Source organism: Furipterus horrens, unplaced genomic scaffold, assembly GCF_987537825.1.
Source record: "Furipterus horrens unplaced genomic scaffold, mFurHor1.1.pri manual_scaffold_13, whole genome shotgun sequence".
NCBI lineage: Eukaryota > Metazoa > Chordata > Mammalia > Chiroptera > Furipteridae > Furipterus > Furipterus horrens.
Genome location: NW_028327183.1, coordinates 36,618,228 through 36,635,572, shown reverse-complemented (window position 1 = coordinate 36,635,572; position 17,345 = coordinate 36,618,228). Strand labels below are relative to the sequence as shown.

The 17,345-nt window shown below is 51.6% G+C and overlaps 1 protein-coding gene across 1 annotated transcript; it reads right to left on the bottom strand.

Annotated features, from left to right (window-relative positions):
- Nucleotides 1–5,901: 5,901 nt before the first annotated feature.
- Nucleotides 5,902–14,300, bottom strand: LRFN3 (leucine rich repeat and fibronectin type III domain containing 3). Its single transcript, XM_090259493.1, has 3 exons — nucleotides 13,221–14,300; nucleotides 10,293–11,735; nucleotides 5,902–7,984 (listed from the first exon to the last, which is right to left on the bottom strand). The coding sequence occupies exons 2-3, from the start codon at nucleotides 11,717–11,719 to the stop codon at nucleotides 7,528–7,530; spliced, it is 1,884 nt and encodes a 627-aa protein (XP_090115619.1). The 5' UTR covers nucleotides 11,720–11,735; nucleotides 13,221–14,300; the 3' UTR covers nucleotides 5,902–7,527.
- Nucleotides 14,301–17,345: the final 3,045 nt, after the last annotated feature.

Below are 17,345 nucleotides of genomic sequence, written 5' to 3'. Positions count from 1 at the left end.
AGATGACATCGGTATCCCCACCATGTAGCCACTGGCCAGCAGGCATGCAGAAGTGCTAGCCCCGGGTCCATGGAGACATGCCCAGAAGTGTTTTTGTGGTCACTCCCATCTGTCAAAATGCTGCTAGCGCACCCTAGCGCCAGCCGCGCACCAAGAGCACCGCCGCTCAGCAGTGCCAGGTAGGCACACCAATGCAGTCGAGCCTGGCCAGAGGCTCAGGCGCAGTAAGGGTGGCGCCCCCACTGCCTGCGCCTTCACTAGCACCGCTGTCAGGGGCAGTGGCAACACGTACCGCGGAAAGTTGAACTCCCCGCCCTGCTCTCCAAGAAAGTCATGATGAAGTGATGGCCTTGGAAAATTCATAAATGCAGCCATGGGGCCCGAGGGAACTGGGAGAGGAGAGATGGGAGTCATCATAATCAGATGGGTTTTGTCGCCAAATACATCAGGCTATAATCCTGACTCTGCCACTCTCTAGCCATGTGAACGTGGTCAAAGTACCTAACTTCTTTGGGCTACAATTGTCTCATCTATAAAAGGGGTTGTTAACACACCCTTCACAGAGCTATGGGAAGATTAGATGTTGTATGTAAAGGATATGGAACAATGTCTACTATATAAATAACAGCTTAAAATAAAGTTGCTTCATTTGGATCATTTGTCCCAGAAGGGCCTTCCTGGCCCTCCTTCCCACAACCAGTTTGGTCAATCCCCTGCTCCAGAATCTGCCAAAAATAGTCCCTTGTCATAGCTGGCCAGTGCCCTGTCCCAAGAAGTTCCACTGTGGCCAATCCCCTGCTACAGAATCAAGCCAGGCAGCTCCTCAACCCCAGACAGCACAACCAGTCCAGATCCAGACCAGCTGACCAGCCTTCTGTGTCTCCCATGGATCACTTATCCCACAGGAAACTCAGGGTACAGCAGGGCCGGTGTGAGAAAAGCCATGGCTGGGGAGGAGGTGCACAGATACTGGCTCATCAGTGTAGTTTCTCCTGCCAGCCTGCCCTCCAGCCCTCCCACTGCAGAACCAGAGTGGAGCACAAGGGGAATGAATCCCAGAGAAGGGCTCCATCTTAGAGTTCAGGGGAAAAGGCAAGGCTGGGAGTCTCACCTGCCCAGGCACATTGTGAGGGCATTTATAGTCCCAGATGCCTGGGTCTGGCCCTCAGCACACTCTCTGGATAAGCAAGCAGATGTCCCCATAAGGACTGACTTCAGCCTAGCCTAGTGCCATTAATTCTAATGAGGCCTATAAAATTATGTGGGCAGGGCAGGGAGAAAGGGCAGATAGGGAGACAGTAAAGGGAGGAGGAGGGACAGAGACAGAAGAGGGGAGAGACAGTTATGGGGAGAGGAGAAACAGATGAACAGAGCCACTAAAAGAGGGAGAGGAAAAAAGAAAAAACAAGAAAATTACAGCCAAATGGAGAGGTGGGTGTGGGGAGAGGGACAGAGAGGGTAAGGAATGGAGAGAAAAAGATAAGAGTGAGGGAAAGATATAAAGACCGAAAGAGAAAAAAGAGATTTCTTCAGAAAAGGGCCTTTAAGTATGGGGTACATGGCTGTGTTTGGAGGGGAAAGGGGTCCAAGTTTGAGACAGAAAATTATGAATTAGTATACCAAAGGGGGCAAGGCCAAGAATACCATGGTTCCTAAGAAAAGAGGGGCAGACTCTTGAGCCTGCTGAGGATTGAGAGGCTTCAGGATTGAACTTTTGGGGTCCTGGGGAGGTGGGGGCAAAGAGCCAGGACTCCTGGATTCTGAGAAAGGAGGGGAATGGAGACTGACTTCTATGTTGGAGGGAATAGAGAACTGGGGACCTGGACTACTAGGTCATGGAAGTAACTGGAGACAGAGGCGGGAGAAGGTACCATCTGTCTGATGTGAAGTCTGAAGGATTTGGGGTAGAGCTCCCGAAAGGAAGAAAATGGCTTTCACATCACTCTCATCCTCCCAAAACAGTCTGAGCTGTAGAACAGTAGTTTCATGGAGGATCTAAGAGGATCCATGGAGGAAGGACAAGGCTGGTTCCAGACAGGCGCAGGCAGGGGACCTTGGATACAGTTTCCAGCCTCTAGGTCCCAGGAATCTGCACCCCTAGCCCACTTCTTCCCCAGAACCCTTGCCTTTGGTAGGGGGAGTAGCAAAGAATTCAAGAAGGAATAGTCTTTCTTACAATAGCTTCATTTCTCACCTGCTTAAGACCCTTCCCAGGCATTTCAGATTTGGAAAGAAGCTAAGGCTAGTGCAGAACCCAGTTGGTGTGGGAGGCCTAAGAGGTTAGAAGAGAGGCCAGTTCTGGGGACAGAGATAGAGGTGATCAGCAGAAAAAAGAAAATCAAGGTAGTGGGGCATGTAAGGAGGGGACTCTGATGCCACAGAAGGAAGTGAGTGGAGAAGCGGGAAGGGGATCAGTTCCCAGCCCTGGGGCTACAGCATTTAGGGCTGTGATGAAGAGGTGCCCCAGAAACTGATATTTTATCCAGAGGACTGGGGAGAGGGACATGCACCCTAGGGGTTCCACAGAGTTGAAGCCAGAATATACCCAGAATAAAGTTCTTTGAAGTCTCACATTTATACTGTAAATTCTTGCTAATTTTTCATTTACCTCCATCAGTCTACCCATATGAGTTTTCATATAAAAAGATTTTCAAGCCCTGGTTGGGTCCTTACTTGGTTAGGGCATCGTCCTGATAAGCCAAGATTGAGGATCTCCTTCTGGTCAGGGCACATACAAGAAGCAACCAATGAATGCCTAAATCCATGCCTCTCTTTCTCTCTCTCTCCCTTCCTCTCTCTAAATTCAATTAAAAAAAAAAGTTAAGTACTTACCAGTGACATCCTTTAACCTGCCTTTATGTGCCCCCTCCCACCCTCAACAGTGAAAATCTTCAAGTGAAAAGGAAGCTGTGGGTTCAACCTTTGGGGTCTCCCCAGCCAGTCTTCTGGTGCATTGGGGTGTCTGTCATCCAACCATTCAAGGCTCTTTATAAACCTGCCCACAGCAGCCAGACATTCCCAATTCTCCCCCCACCCCAACCTTGTTCTCTGCCATGTGCCCTCAGCCACCCTCCCCATTGTACCCAGATGGATCTAACCTGAGCCTGTCCCTCCCCATGGCTCTCCAGTGCCCTTGGCATGGAGTCACAGCTCTTCAGCCTGGCAGCTTGACTGCCCACTTAGCTCAGCTGTCACCATCCCCCTTGTCTCATGCTTCTCTCTAGCTACACAGAACTTTGGCCAGCTCTTCAAGTGCACAATCCTCTAACCTCCTTTCTTGTCCTTTGCAAAGAATGTTCTCTCTCCTTGAAAGATCCTTTCTTCACCTGGCTCTCTTTGTATATCCTGCAACTGTGCAAGACCCAGTGCAAAACAAAAATGTGGATTCCCTTATTAAAAAATCATTAATGGGGGGAGGGGAGTATAAGAGAAAAAATACAATAAATTTTTAAAAATCATTAAGAATTTCACAATAGTGACAATAGGGCATTCAACCAAGCACAGGGTCCTTCTAAAAGTGGGACTTTGTATGACTGCATAGGTCATACTGCCATGAAGTTGGCCCTGCTTTCAGGAAATCTTAGACTCTTCCCACCTCCCATCCCAGACTGTTAGGAGCCCTTCTGGATTCCCAAAGTTCCTTGGGCTTAAACAGGCCCTAACCATTTTTACCTGTGCTTCCCTCATCCCAGGCCTGGCCATGCTAGACTGCTATTGTTTGGTGTCATTTCCTCCACTGATCTGGATCTCTTGTGAGGGCCGGGTCTGGGGCTATGTTGGACACCACTATACTATGTTGTTCCCAGCGTTACTCTACACAGATCAGGGCAACACTGAGCATTGGTACCTGTCCTTGCTTTTGTGAGGCATGAAAGGGCACAGGCACCATGGAGGAGTCAAAGGCAAGAACCATGCTTGGTTCAACCCAAAAGAGAGGACCCCTTTATCTGATTCTCCCACACATGTGCTCACGAAAAGAGCTGCAAAAGCTTGGCATAAGATGAGGCCCTGCAAGGGATTACAGGTATGCCCAGACATTCAACCTGTGTTGGACTAGCCACACATAGCCACACAGGTTGGGTTGGGAAGCATGCAGACAGCATGAAGAGTGCTGGTATCAGGACCAATAACCTGAAAAAACAATGCTCCAGTAACCTTGCACTTTGGCACCAAGAAAGCTGGTCTCAAAATTATGCAGGGCATTTTCAACGCCAGAGGGTGATGGGCAGTGGAAGGAGGAGCGCTCCCTGAGCTCAGGACATTGGTGAACTCAGCTGGGCAGTGTTGGACAAGCTACATTTTAACTTTAAATTCTAGATACATGAGACCGCTTGTCCTGTTGTATTGTTTCTGCATGGAGGTGGGACCAGCCTGCTCCCATATACCTCCTCCTACCCTCCCTGCTTCCTAATAGCTAATAAGCTACCACTAGGTAAGATCGTACGCTTGAAGAGTTGGTCAAAGGTGTGTCCCCCTTTTGGGCCCACATTTCCTATGTTCACATCCCCCAAAATCAGCGACAGTCTCTGTCTTGTAGAGCCTTGGTCCACTGTTTTGCCTGGTACTTGAAGATGGAAAAGGTCATTAACTCCTATGCTACGGAGAGGTCAACTCCCCATCTAAGGAATGGATCTTTGGATATCAGATACCAGGGCCCCACAACTCTTCTTCCCCACTCTGCAATCTTGCCCGAGAACCAGGTAGTTGAACTGTGATCCACAGTCCTCATCTGCATAGGGGAACGGAGGCTTCTGGTGAGGTAGTCTCAAATCTCTCCAATCCATCCACTCAGGCCCCAATATAGGCCAGGTCAGCCTTATGCCTGGACTATTGCAGTAGCTTCCTCTTTGGTCTCCCTGCTTCACTTTTGTCCCCACATGCAAACACACCTGCCACTGGAGCCCTCCTCACTGCTCAGAATCCTCTAATGGCTCCTCCTGCCACTCAGAATAAAATCCAGATTCCTCCCAGTGGCCTACAGCAGTCTGCATCACCTGCTCCCTTCTCACTCTCCAGTCTCAACACAGCATCACTTCCTTTTCCCCATCACACTTCCACCACATGACCCCTTTCAGTCCTCTTTACTCACCATGCATCCCTCAGCCTCCAGACTATTACATGCTGTTCCATTTGCCTGGAATGCCCTTTCCACCCTCTGTGTAGTTAACCTGATCATCCTTCAGATCTCAGCTGGGGTATCACTTCCTCCAGGAAGCCTCCCTCAACCTCTCTTCCTGGGTCAGGTCCCCTGGTTACAGGGTTTCACAGTTCCTTGTATCTTTCCTGCATGGCCTGGCTTGTCATCATAGATGATTACACTTGCTTGTGTGATTATTTATCATTTGTTTCTCCACAAAATGGTGAGGTATATGAGGGCAGGACAGGCCCGTACCTGTTCATTATTGAATCCCCTGCACTTAGCACAAGTAGGCACATAATAAATTAGTATTTTAAAAACAGTGCACTTTGAAGAACAGTGCACTTTGGCTCCCCCTCATGGCAGCAACTAGCTCTAAGTATCCAAACCTCCTCTTCACTAGGTCTTTTCTCAATATACCTCCCTGCCCCTACAGGCTGCCCCTGACTTCAGCCACCCGAGGGTAACAAGAGGAAGGACCTAATGATGCTACCCTAAGACTTGGGAGTCAGATCAGATCCCTGGGACTAAGGTTGTTCCTTCCCAAGGCCAATGGAGGATCATTTTCAAGGCCTATACCACCAACAAAGCTGAGGCACCCCACATCATGAGAATAGCCAGTCCGGTCTTGTGCACTCTTCACCCTACTCCTCACACCAGCATCACTCGAGAGAAGACTGACAGGACCCAAGTTCCCTCCACATCTCTGCTTCTGGACCCACCACTAGAGGTAGCCTGAAATCAAGGAGCACTATTACTCTTACTGCTAGTCCCATTTCTGGATCTTTAATGAGGCCTGAAATTTCCAAGGCCCAGGGTTTAGTCCTCTGAACCTCTTGGTATCTGAGGGGGGCCTAGGGCAGTCCAAGACAGAGTAAGGACCAGCCCTGGAGAGAGATGGGGCAGAAAGGCCCAGGTCAACCTGAACCAGGGTCTAAGCCCACAGAATCACAGGTCTACACTCCTTATCTACTTTCTTACCTACTACTCTCAAAAATAAGCTGAGTGGCACCTGTCCATCTGAACACCTAACACTGCTCTCACTGCAGCCTTGATATCATTAAACGCAATAATCATTTGAATCTGACTTGCCTGGTTTGCTTCATTCTGTCCCACCACTCAGTGCTCTTGTTTAGTCTTTGTTTTTCAGTCTAGGTTTTTCTTTGTTTCTTAGACATAGAAAGTCCCAGAGGCTGTCTCACTGTGCTGGTGGCCTCAGTTCCCCATCACTTCTGACACAGCCTGAGTTTCTGTCCCCAGCTCCTGCATCAGACCAGCAGTCCTGAGGCCTCCTAGTTGTCACCTCTGGATGTCCTCTGGACCCTCCACATCCACCGTGTCTTACATCTTCCCCAGATCTGCCTCTTCTCCCTGGTACTGTATTATAGAGCTCTATTGTCTCTTCCCTGGCCAGAGCCCTGAGCCTTATCCTGGATACTTCCCTCCCCCATGGCCCTTCGGCTCCATAAGCCATCCATTCAGCTTCCTGAATGCTTCTCTTACCCACCCCTAACTGCTTTCCCTAGCTCTGCACTGGTGTAGTCTTGTCCTTACCCATCCAGGTCCCTACCCTGGCTTCCACCGAGCTCCCTGCCTCAGTCTTCCCTTTTGGTCTACCTTCCTCATGATGGCTATAAGGATCTTCCTAAAGCCCAAACCTTACCCTATCCTCCCCTGCATAGAATCTTCCATGACTTCCCAATACTATCAGGCCAGAGTCTGAATTCCTCAGCCTGGAAAGCCTAGACCCTGCTCACCCCTCCTGCCTCAACTCCACTACTGTATTTCCAATGTCTGGCACTAAGTCCTTGGTTGCCTGGAACACCTTTTCCTCTTGGCCAGTATCTCCTTCAGATGTCATTCTCAGGTCACATGTCTCACCCAGGAAGCCTTTCCTGACTACATCCTAGGCTGAGCCAGGCACCTATTCTGGGCTCCCACAATCTCCCAGGCTTCCGTCATCACTACATCCTTGGTCACTCTGAGTTACCATTGTCTGAGGGCAGAGCTTGGGGCTGTCAGTCACCACAGCATCACCCAGCACATGCTCAGAGACAACATTCAAAGAATGTTTGTTGACTAAATGAATGACCATACTCAGCCTCATCCAGGTACCTTGGACAGAACTAGGCAGGCCTCTCCCCAGTGGAGGTATCCCCAGCTCCAGACCCCTGCATGATCCCACCAAGTCCCACACACAGAGACAAGGGCAAGGGCCCAGGCCCAAGCTTAGAAAAATAGGACTTTCTTGTTGTGCCCCAGTGCCCCTGACACCCTCCCCATCAGTTTTAAAAACTGTGAACAATTTTGTGAGGCTGAGGTCCGGTCCCACAGAGTGTCTGGGTCCTGACATCCCTTGGGCCAGAAAAGTCATAGTGGTGGGCATGAAGCTAGGGTCCCGTGAGTTCATGGCTGGGCCCCCAGGGCTCACAGTCCAGCCGGACCACAGTGTGGGCCCTGGGTGCAGAGGGCTCAGGGACAGATAGGGCCGGTGTGGCACCGTTGGTCTGGGAGCAAACGCTGCTGACAGGTGCGGGTACCTTGGCCTTGCCTGGGGGCTGGCCACCGTGCACCTTGTAGCGCATAAGCAGAACGAAGATGAAGACCAGTACCGAGGCCACGATGACACCACCCAGCGCGATGATCATGGTGCCACCCAGAAATGGTGCATGTGGAGCCCCGCAAGGCCTCAGCGCAGGCTCTGTGGAGAAGCGAGCACAGCCCACAGGTCGTGTGGCCGTCAGCCCTGTGGCGCTGTCCTCGTACACTGCTAGCACGCACAGATCATAGGTGCGGCCTGACGCCAGGTCCGTCAACAGGAAGGAGCGGCTGTCTGGTGAGATCATCCTGGAGGGACAGGCAGGTAGGGGTCAGGTCTCCAGCTGCCCAGCACCCACCCTGTGCTCCACTACCCTCCAGTCTAGAGGATTTCCTTCCAGTCTAGCTTTTCACTTTAACCTCTGAATTCCCTCTAACCACTGCTGGAATTCCCTTTAGTCTGATACCCCTGACTAATATCCCCCAAGTCTGTTAGCCAGTTTTATCTCAGCCCACTGGCTAACTTTACTGTCACATCCCTCTCTAATTTCCCAATTTTATCTCCCTCTAGGCCCATGCTCAAATTCCCTCCAGTGCCACCTCCCCCCTTTCCCTGTGCTCTACTGCCCAATTTCTCTGTGGCCCACCACTTGAGTTCTCCCAGTCCTGTTTCATTTTATATCCAGCTGCCCGATTTCCATCCTGCACTGCCAACCCAATTCCCCACCAGGCTGCAACCAAAGTTACCTCTAGCTTTGCTGCCCAATTTTGCTCCACTCCTCCGCCTCATTTCACTCTGCTCCCCAACTCTTTCTGTCAGAAATTTCTTCAGCTCACCACCCAATTTTGTCCTCACTGTCTAACCTCCCTCTAACCCAATTCCTATTTCCTTTTAACTCCCTATCCAATTTCCATCTAATTCCACCTCCTAGTCTCCCTCTAGATCCTTTGTTCCCATCTGACTTTCCTCCAGCCTGTGCCCAATTTCTCTTTGCCTCTAGTGTACAGCTAGATTCTCTCTAACCTGGCTGACTCCTCCATATCGCTGATGCCGATTTCCTTCTCACTTGCAAATGAACGTCACCCTAGCCTTGTTGCCTTATATCTATAGCCTGCTTTCCAGTGAGTCCTGTCATCTAATACCATTTTCATTAAACTGATGTGCCTCAGTCAACTCTGCTCATTTTTCTCCATTGCCTTCTTTCCAGCTCTGCCAACTGATTCCTTTTATCTCTGTTGCCTAGTTTCTCCTCATCCTTACTTTCCCCATTACTTTTTATCCCTAGCACCCAATTCTTGGAGATTTAACTTGCTTTACAATCTGTTTTATTTTTAAATTGCTTTAACCCTTTGAGTGCCATGCGTAATTCGAAATTTGGATCAACATGAGAAAAAGTTATATCAATATATAATCTGAGGTACCAAAAAAGAGAACAAAACATAAAATACAAATTATTCCATTGTTATTTACATTTATAGTCATTGAAAAGAATCACTGGAAGCGACGCTGGCACTTTTGGTAAAACTTGTCAATGTCACTCACAGCAACGTTGGCATTCAAAGGGTTAATGAGGGAGGTACAGGAAACTCCCTGATTATCTCTGGGAGGGTGACTTTCTGGGAAAGCATTCATCGCATCCCCTGCCAGGCACAGGGGACAGGATTTGTATGATTTTCAGGTGTGGATCATCCATGGAATCTACTGAGTACTGCCTAGGAAAGGGAGTGGAAAGTGCTCATTAGAGTTCTAGGACTGAAAAGGAGCTCAAGTAATAATCTCCTGGGGTATGGGCCCCTGGGAAGGGAAAGGAGACCCAGATACTGGGTTTACAAAGTGCAGACCCCAGGCTTAGGGAGGCCCAGTCCTCTGTGACAAGGCCTTGGGGACTGCACCTTGGCCCAGCCTGGCGGTGAGAACAGGGAGCCATCCATACCTCTCTAGGTAAGGTTGGACTGGGTGAGAGGTGTCAGCAGAGCCCAGGTCAGGGCCACCACTACTGATCTCATGTGGCCACAGCAGATATTCCAGGTACTCTCCAGCGCAGGGGCAGAAACTGTACTGACTCACTTCTTGGAGTGTGTAAGCCCCAGATTTTGTGTTTTCAACAGAAGAGAGAAGGGAATCCCCAACAGTGGCAACATGAACATTCCTGCTCACCTCGCAGTTGGAGCTTGAACTAGGTATAATATGATTTAGAAAATCAAAAATGGAGATGTCATCGTAAAAGAACTCCAAACATGTGGAGCAGTTCACACTGCACAAACCCAAAGCCAAGTCTCTACTTAACCTTTACTACTTAAATTTGTTTGTGTCTCCCCAAACTTGCCCCCTTCAATCGACTCTTTATCCTTCTGGCCTGGCTACTTTTTACTCTTGCTGCCTAATTTCCTTTATATGTCTATTACTGTTTACTTTTGCTGCCTTATTTCTTTTTACCACTATTGCCAGATTTCTTTTGCCCTGCCTGATTTCTTTTATCTTTGCTATCTGATTTCCTTTGTAACCTTGCAGCCTCATTTCTCAGCTGTGCTGCAGTCTGGGTATCAGTAGGCCTATCTCTAACTCTCCTTCCACATCACTCCCTCACCCAAGTGGCCCACTGCCTGGACACTGCACCTGTAGACAAGGATGTCATCAGCTGAGCTGTTGTACTGGATCTGGTACATGCGAATGCCTGGGATAGGCCACTGATCTGGCCACTGGACAAGAGCAGCTGTGGCCCCATGCTCAGTCACCTGGACACCATGGTCAGTAGGGGGCCCGGTGTCAGCTGCCTTGGCAGAGGCAGAGGCAGAGGCAGAGGCAGCAGAAGGTGGAGTGAGGACATCAGGATCCCCGTCCCGCGGGGGGTCACAGCTGGTGCTGTTGGCTAGCTGGGGGGGTGGCGGGGGACCCACAGTCAGCTCAACAGCAGCCGTGGCCTCACCAGCTGCATTGGCTGCAATGCAGGTGAAGATGCCGCCATCACTCGGCTCAGTGACCAGCAACTCCAGTGTTCCATTAGGGAAGGCGCGAGCACGGCTCGAGTTGCCCAGCAGCCGGCCCTGGGGTGACACCCAGCGCACACGGGGCTCAGGGTCCCCCACTGCCCGACAGCGCAGGGCAGCTGGCTGACCAGCAGGCACCGCCAGGGGTGGTGAGCGGTGAGTCACTACGGGGGGCTCACACACAAACTCCTCCTCACCCACGGCCCAGAAGTAGCGGCCACCCAGAGCAGGTGGGGAGGCACAGGCTTCGAGGTCGTCCTCCCTTGCCAGCCGTCGCAGCCACACCAGCTCACAGTTGCAATGCAGTGGGTTTCCACCGAAGGCCAGCACCAGGGCAGAGGCAGGTGAGCCACGGGGCCTGGCTAGCAGCGGTAGGCGGGAGAAGAGTGGGTCAGGTGGGATGGTGGTCAGGCGATTGGAGGTCATGTCCAGCCGTGCCAGTTTGTGCAGGCGGGAAAAGGCGCCAGCAGGCACAGAAGCCAGCAAGTTGTGGTCGAGGCCCAAAGTATTGACATTGCCCAGGCGGCCCAAAGCCTCCCAGGGCAGCTGTTCCAGGTTGTTGTAGGAGAGGTCGAGGTCCTCAAGTGTCTCGGCACAGTCGTCCAGGGCACCAGCCGCCAGGGTTGCCAGCTGGTTGTTGCTCAGGATGAGATGGCGCAAATTGACCAGGCCGCGCAGTTGACCCTCACCCAGTGAAGTCAGCCGGTTACCATCTAGATGCAGGGCACGCAGGGCACGAAGATCAGCAAAGGCACCAGCTGCCACATGGCGGATGGTATTACGTGACAAGCTGAGATGCAGCAGGCCCGTCATGTTGGCCAGGTCACGGCGGCGCACAGCTGCAATGAAGTTGTCTGCTAGGCGCAGCTCAGCTGCACGGCGGTCCAGTGAAGGTGGCACAAACAGAAGGCCTGCCCCCGGGCACAGCACGCTTAGGGGCAGTGACTGTGTCTGACAGCGGCAGCGGCGGGGACACGGGCTGGGTGTGGCTAGCTGGGGTGGAGATGAGGCGGGGGCCAGAGGTAACAGACAAAGGAGCAGCAGGAGGATGGCCATCGCGGGCAGGGGTGGCCTGCAAGGAAGAAGGGAGGTATTAAGGCGGGCTGAGGCCAAAAGAGAGGTGCCAGAGGGGTGTGGGGTGGTCCAAGACCAGGAGAGAAGGTCACAATGGGCTGAGAGCAGAAGAGTTGGTCAAAAATGGTCAAAGAGAAGTGGTCAAACATATCAAAAGCTGAGGAAGATGGTCAAAAACTCAGACAGATGTGTCATGGGAGGACCCAGGGAGCAGAAATGAACAAAGATGGCCAGAAGGAAGGGAGGTGGTTAGAAATGGTCAGATGGTCAGATAACGGGAGGGTTGGTCAGGGTGGGTAGAAGCTAAGCAAGAGGGCTTTAGACATGGCCACAGAGAGATGGTCAAGGACGGCCAAAGAGAGAAGAGGTGGTTAGAGTGGGTGTGATTAGAAGTAGTTGAATATAACCAGAGAAGAGAGATGGTTAGAGATGATCAAGAAGATAAACGGTGGACAAAGAGAGAGGAACTGGTCAGGGATGGTCAGATCCAGGAGAGATGGTAAAAGATGATCAGAAAGGGTCAAAATCCAGAGAGGTGGTCAGAGAGGAGAATACAGCTGAGTGATGCGTGTGAGGAGAGGTCATTAGACAGAGGAAAGGCAGCCAGGGACATTAGAAATGATCAGAGAGACAGAGACAAGAAGTGGTCAGTAAAGTCCAGAGATGGTCAGATGGTCATCAAGTGGCAGTTAGGGTCAGGGTGGGAGCAGGACAAGAGAGACGGTGAAGGATGGTCAGAGGAGGAAACGTGGACAAAGGAAGGTGGAGAAGAAAGACAGGCAGAAGCAGTTAGAAAGGAGTCATAGACAGAAATGTCAAAGATGGTCACAGACAGTCGCAGGCCACAGCTGAGAGTCAGGGCTGGACACGGGCAAGAGAGCCAATGAAAGATGATTAGAGAGCAGCACAGCAGTGATGTCAAAGGTGGTCACTGAGTGAAGCAGCAGACAGGGGTGGCCAGAGAGAGGAGCTATGGACAGGGCTACTAAAGACAATCAAAGTCAGGAGAGGTGGACAGAGATGGTCACTGAGATGAGTGGTGGCCAGAGGTAGCCAGAGAGAGAAGCAGTGGGCAGAACTGTCAAAGATGGTCAGAGAGAGAAGTACAGAAAGAAGACAGGAGAGAGGAATGATGGGCGGGGTTGGGGGGGGGCAGGAGAGGTGGCTGCAGATGATCAGGCAAGATAGATGGCGCAAAGTTAGAAGTTAGAGGTCTAACTGGGAGTGGATCAAGACCTGGAGATGCCATCAACTGGGGAAGAGATCAGAGAGGTGCAGGGCTGGCCAAATGTCCCAAGTGTCTGAGGCAGGGTAACTAAAGGCAGACCCATGGGTGAGGGTCTCTGTTTTTGGGAGAGGGTCTCTGTTTTTGGGAGAAACCCCAAGAGTTCCCAGTGATATTTGGTCCTTACCTACCTCCACCCCCAGCCACAAAGTTCCTCCCCAGTCCCTCCCCACCATGGGAGTCACCCAGTAGCCTTACCTGAGCTGGAAGCCGCCCCAGGGAGCAGAATCCTCAGGCTCCAAGGGGGTCAAGGGTCAGGGCTCTGCAGGGGTGCTGGGTCATGCCTTCCCTGTCCCCAAGGTCTCTGTAGAGGGACTGTTTGTCGTGTCTCAGCTTAGCTACGTGGTCATGAGTCTCTAGACCTTGATACATGGGGTCCAAGATCCCCAAGTATTGGGCCTCTGGGTCCAGTTTTAGAGACTCAGGAACCCTTTTGGGTTGTTCAGTCAGAGCTGCCCAACTCCAGTCTTGGGATGCTAAAGAGCCAAATGGAGTGTTTAGGGTCTAAATCCTAAGCCCAATCCTGGGATCTGGTACTGGGGTGCTGGGGTTAGTTCTGGGGGTGCTAAGTCAAATTTGGCCGTCTCTAGTCCCAAATTTCAGCATTCAGGTTTGCAGCAAGGACTTCAGGCAGGAACTCCGGTTGAGGTCCCTTGGAATGCCAGGGTTGGGTTCTTGGAATTTGAGGCCTAAATCTCAGGGTTCAGATACCAAATAGTGGATTCCAGGGTATAGGCATGAGAATCCCACCCCAGATTTCAAGGTCCAGAGCCCAGAATTCAGAGTTCAGCTTCAGATTGGCAATTTTAGATGCCAAATCTTGAGGTTCAGGATCCAAATCCTGGAATTCATATTCCAAATCTTGGGGCTCAAGTCCCAGGGGCTGATATTGAGATTCCAGCCCCAGATACCGGTGTTCAGACTCCAGGTCTTGGGGTCCCAACACCAGATCAGGGTCCGAGGGTGTCCAGATCTCTGGGTCCAATCTTGGGGTGCAGGCCCCCGATGTCGAGGTGCAGGCTCTGGGTCTTTGGTGGCGGCTACCGGCTTGTTTCCCGGGCTGCAATGGAGGCTGGCCCGGAGTGAAGGGGTCGGCTGTGGTAGGGCTGGGGGCGGCCAGGAAGCCCCGGGGCCGGGGTGGGGCGAGGCCTGGTCGCGGAACAGACGAACAGAGGGGCACACGGGGTGTGAGGGCACCGCAGCGCAGTCAGGGGCGCCAGGGGGAGGGGCCGCTCTCAGAGACCCCCTCCCCCGCCGGGCCGGAGCGGGTCCGGGGCGGGGGGGCCGGGCAGGCAGGCCGGGTCCAGGTGCTCCCGCGGCCTCCTCGCCCGGAACCCAGGGCCGCGCGAGCCCGCGCTTAAAGGCGCAGGCCCCGCGCGCACCCGAGCTTAAAGGTGTAGGCAGCCCTCCCTCCTTCAAAGGCGCGTCCCCGGCCACGCCTCCCATGGAGTCTCCCAGGTGCTGCTTGGGAGCGAGGATCCTTGGATACAGACCGAGACACAGAGATAGAGACAGACAGACAAAAAAGATGAGCCGACTTCTACTGAGGGACAGAGAGGAGTAGAATGAGAGAGACTGAGAGATAGACATAGCATATTCAAGGAGTGATGGAAATACAAAGAGAAAGGGAGAGACCCAGACGGAAATAGAGAGACAGGAGACAAGGACAAGTCAGAGGTAGACAAAGACAGAGACAGAGAGAAAGCAAAGAGACATAGTAGGTGGGAAAGACAGACAGACAGACAGACAGACACTGAGGTGGGCAACTCAGCTGTGAGGATTGGTATGTTCATCTGTATATGTGTGTGTGTGTCCAGTTCTCATTCAGAGCATTGAAAGTGGCCCTCCATCCCAGAGTTCCTGCCCCCCCCAAGCCTGTCTCCTTCCGTCCGTCTGTCTGAGCACTGCCTTCCTGGATGTCTTTTCCACAGGTGGAACTTTCTTACCTGGACCCTGCCCAGCAACAGGCCTGATCTTTCAGGCCAGAGGGAAGACTCTGCTCCCTCCCGAGGCTCCTTGCCCTGGCTGCAAAGGGAAATTTTGGCTTCAAGACCCTGTGCCCTCTGAAGTTGGAGCTAGACATCAAGACACACTGACCAGATATCCCATGGAGGAAGGAGATGATAGAAAATGGGACAGAGGCACGGGGCTTGCCAGGTTGACCCAGAGAAGTGTGTCCATTGAGTTCCCCTCTTCCCTCATTCACATCCACTGCCCCCAGAGGGTCCTACTGGAATTGCACCAACACGTGACTGACCAGGAACAGCAATCGGATCCCGACGCTAGTGACAGGATAGGGGAGGGGAGGATGGGATGTCCCACGTGTCTCATGGTGATGGTATCGCTGGAAGAGGGATGTGGGCGGTGGTCTACAAGCGTGGCCTTGCTTGGTTACAGCAACATGGGGGAACCTGATCTTTTGGGAGGGAACACAGCTTTAGCTGCAGTCATGGCTCTACCCTGGGGGAACCTGTATGGTCACAAACCGTCCCTGGTAATCCTCATCCGAGTGGAGGAGTAAAACAACCTTGTTGGGGGCAGGGACATCCACCTTGACGTCCCTAGCTCTGTTGAAGGTTTTAAAACAGAGCTTTGGCTCCTTCCACTTACATGAATTGAAAAATTGCAGCTAAAATTAGCTCAGCTCTAGTGCTGTCTTTCCAGATCATTAGCAAAGTTCATCAGTGCTCCTGGCCCAGCACAGTGGATACTGGTTACGCAGACACTCAGAAGAACACAGAAGCTTCAGGGATGCTACAGAAGTGGTGGAGGTGGGGGGGAGACAGGGGGAAACACCTGAAGATAATCCTGTGAACAGGCTGGGATTAGAATTCAGTGGAACTGGTTTATTTGGTGGTGGTGGTGGGGTAATCCCAGGAAATGAGGAAGGGAGGGGGCAGAGTGAAACAGATGAGGAAAAAAGTGAATAGAAGGCAAAGATGAAAAGCAGGTTACTTCTCAGTTCTTCTGAGGAACATTAAGGAACCTTGTAGAACACATTAGAATTGTCCTTCTCCCTCTTTCCCCCTACAAAGTTCAAGAGGTTGGGGCATTTATCAACCCATTCTTAACTCCTTTGGTGATTGTCCCTTTGTGTGGAGGAGGTGGTACTGAAAGCCATCTGCAGTCTGAGGCAGAAAAGCAGGGAGGGCTGCCTTGTGTGAGCTAGGCACATAGGCTCACACATAAGCTGCATTAGGATCACTTGGAGGACTTGTATAATGATAGACCTCCAGGCCTCAACTCTAGGGTTTCTGATTCAGTAGGTCTGAGATGGCACCCAAATATTTGCATTTCTAACAAGTTGCCAAGTGATGCTAATGCTGCTGGTCCAGGAACCACACTTTGAGAGAATCACTGGGCTAAACCTGGGACATCTGCAATGTGCACGGAACTCTTCCCCACAGATATGCCAAAACCTGGTGGATTGAGAGGATGTAGCATCTCAAGTGTGTGCCAAAGAGGCCAAAGTATTTAGAGACATAAAGAGGGGTTCGGAAACAGAGGCGGGCAGAAGCAAAGATGCCAGTTCTGTATTTACTGTAGATGTGTGTGCTAGATGACACTGCAGCAAAAGTAGTGATTGAGACAGCACCAGGCTCTGCCTTCACTTAACTCACATCCCAAAAGCGGGAAAGACACATCTCCAGAAAGCTCCAAGCAGTCAGGGCTCTGATGGGGAAGCAGAGGGGTATGGCAGCCAGAAGCAAAGTCTAACTTCTTTGGCCTCCAGGGATTTAAGGAGGCTTCCTGGAGGAGGGGACCTGTATGCTGAGACCTGAAAGATAAATACAAGTGAAGCAGGTGGACAAAGAAACCCCCTATGCTGTTTGTGTGCAGCTCACTGGTGCCTTAATGCCACAGCATATGGCGTCTGTGGCCCTGGAGTGCCTGGATAGCACTGTGCATGGGTGTGCATGTACTTATTTAGCTCCTGGAAGGGGATCCTGGTAGGATGGTTGCCTGGGGGACTCCACTTAATTGCTCTATTTACTTAATTTCAGCATCTGGAGAAGGAAATAGAAGCAATGAAAACGGCCATAGCAGGAAGAATGAGATTAAACTCTCTGAGAGCTGAGGTGGGAAGAGGCTGATAGTATCCATACACAGAATCTGCCCAAACATACAGATACACACAGGGGACACACCCATACTCACACATGCACATCACATACTCAGAGGCTCATCAGAACACACATGGACACAGGAGGCACATGGAACACTCATACACCTGGACTCGTATTCAAATTCAGGGGACATACACAGAGCACACTTAGAGACACACACCTCTGAAATACACACATGGACTCACATATATGTGAG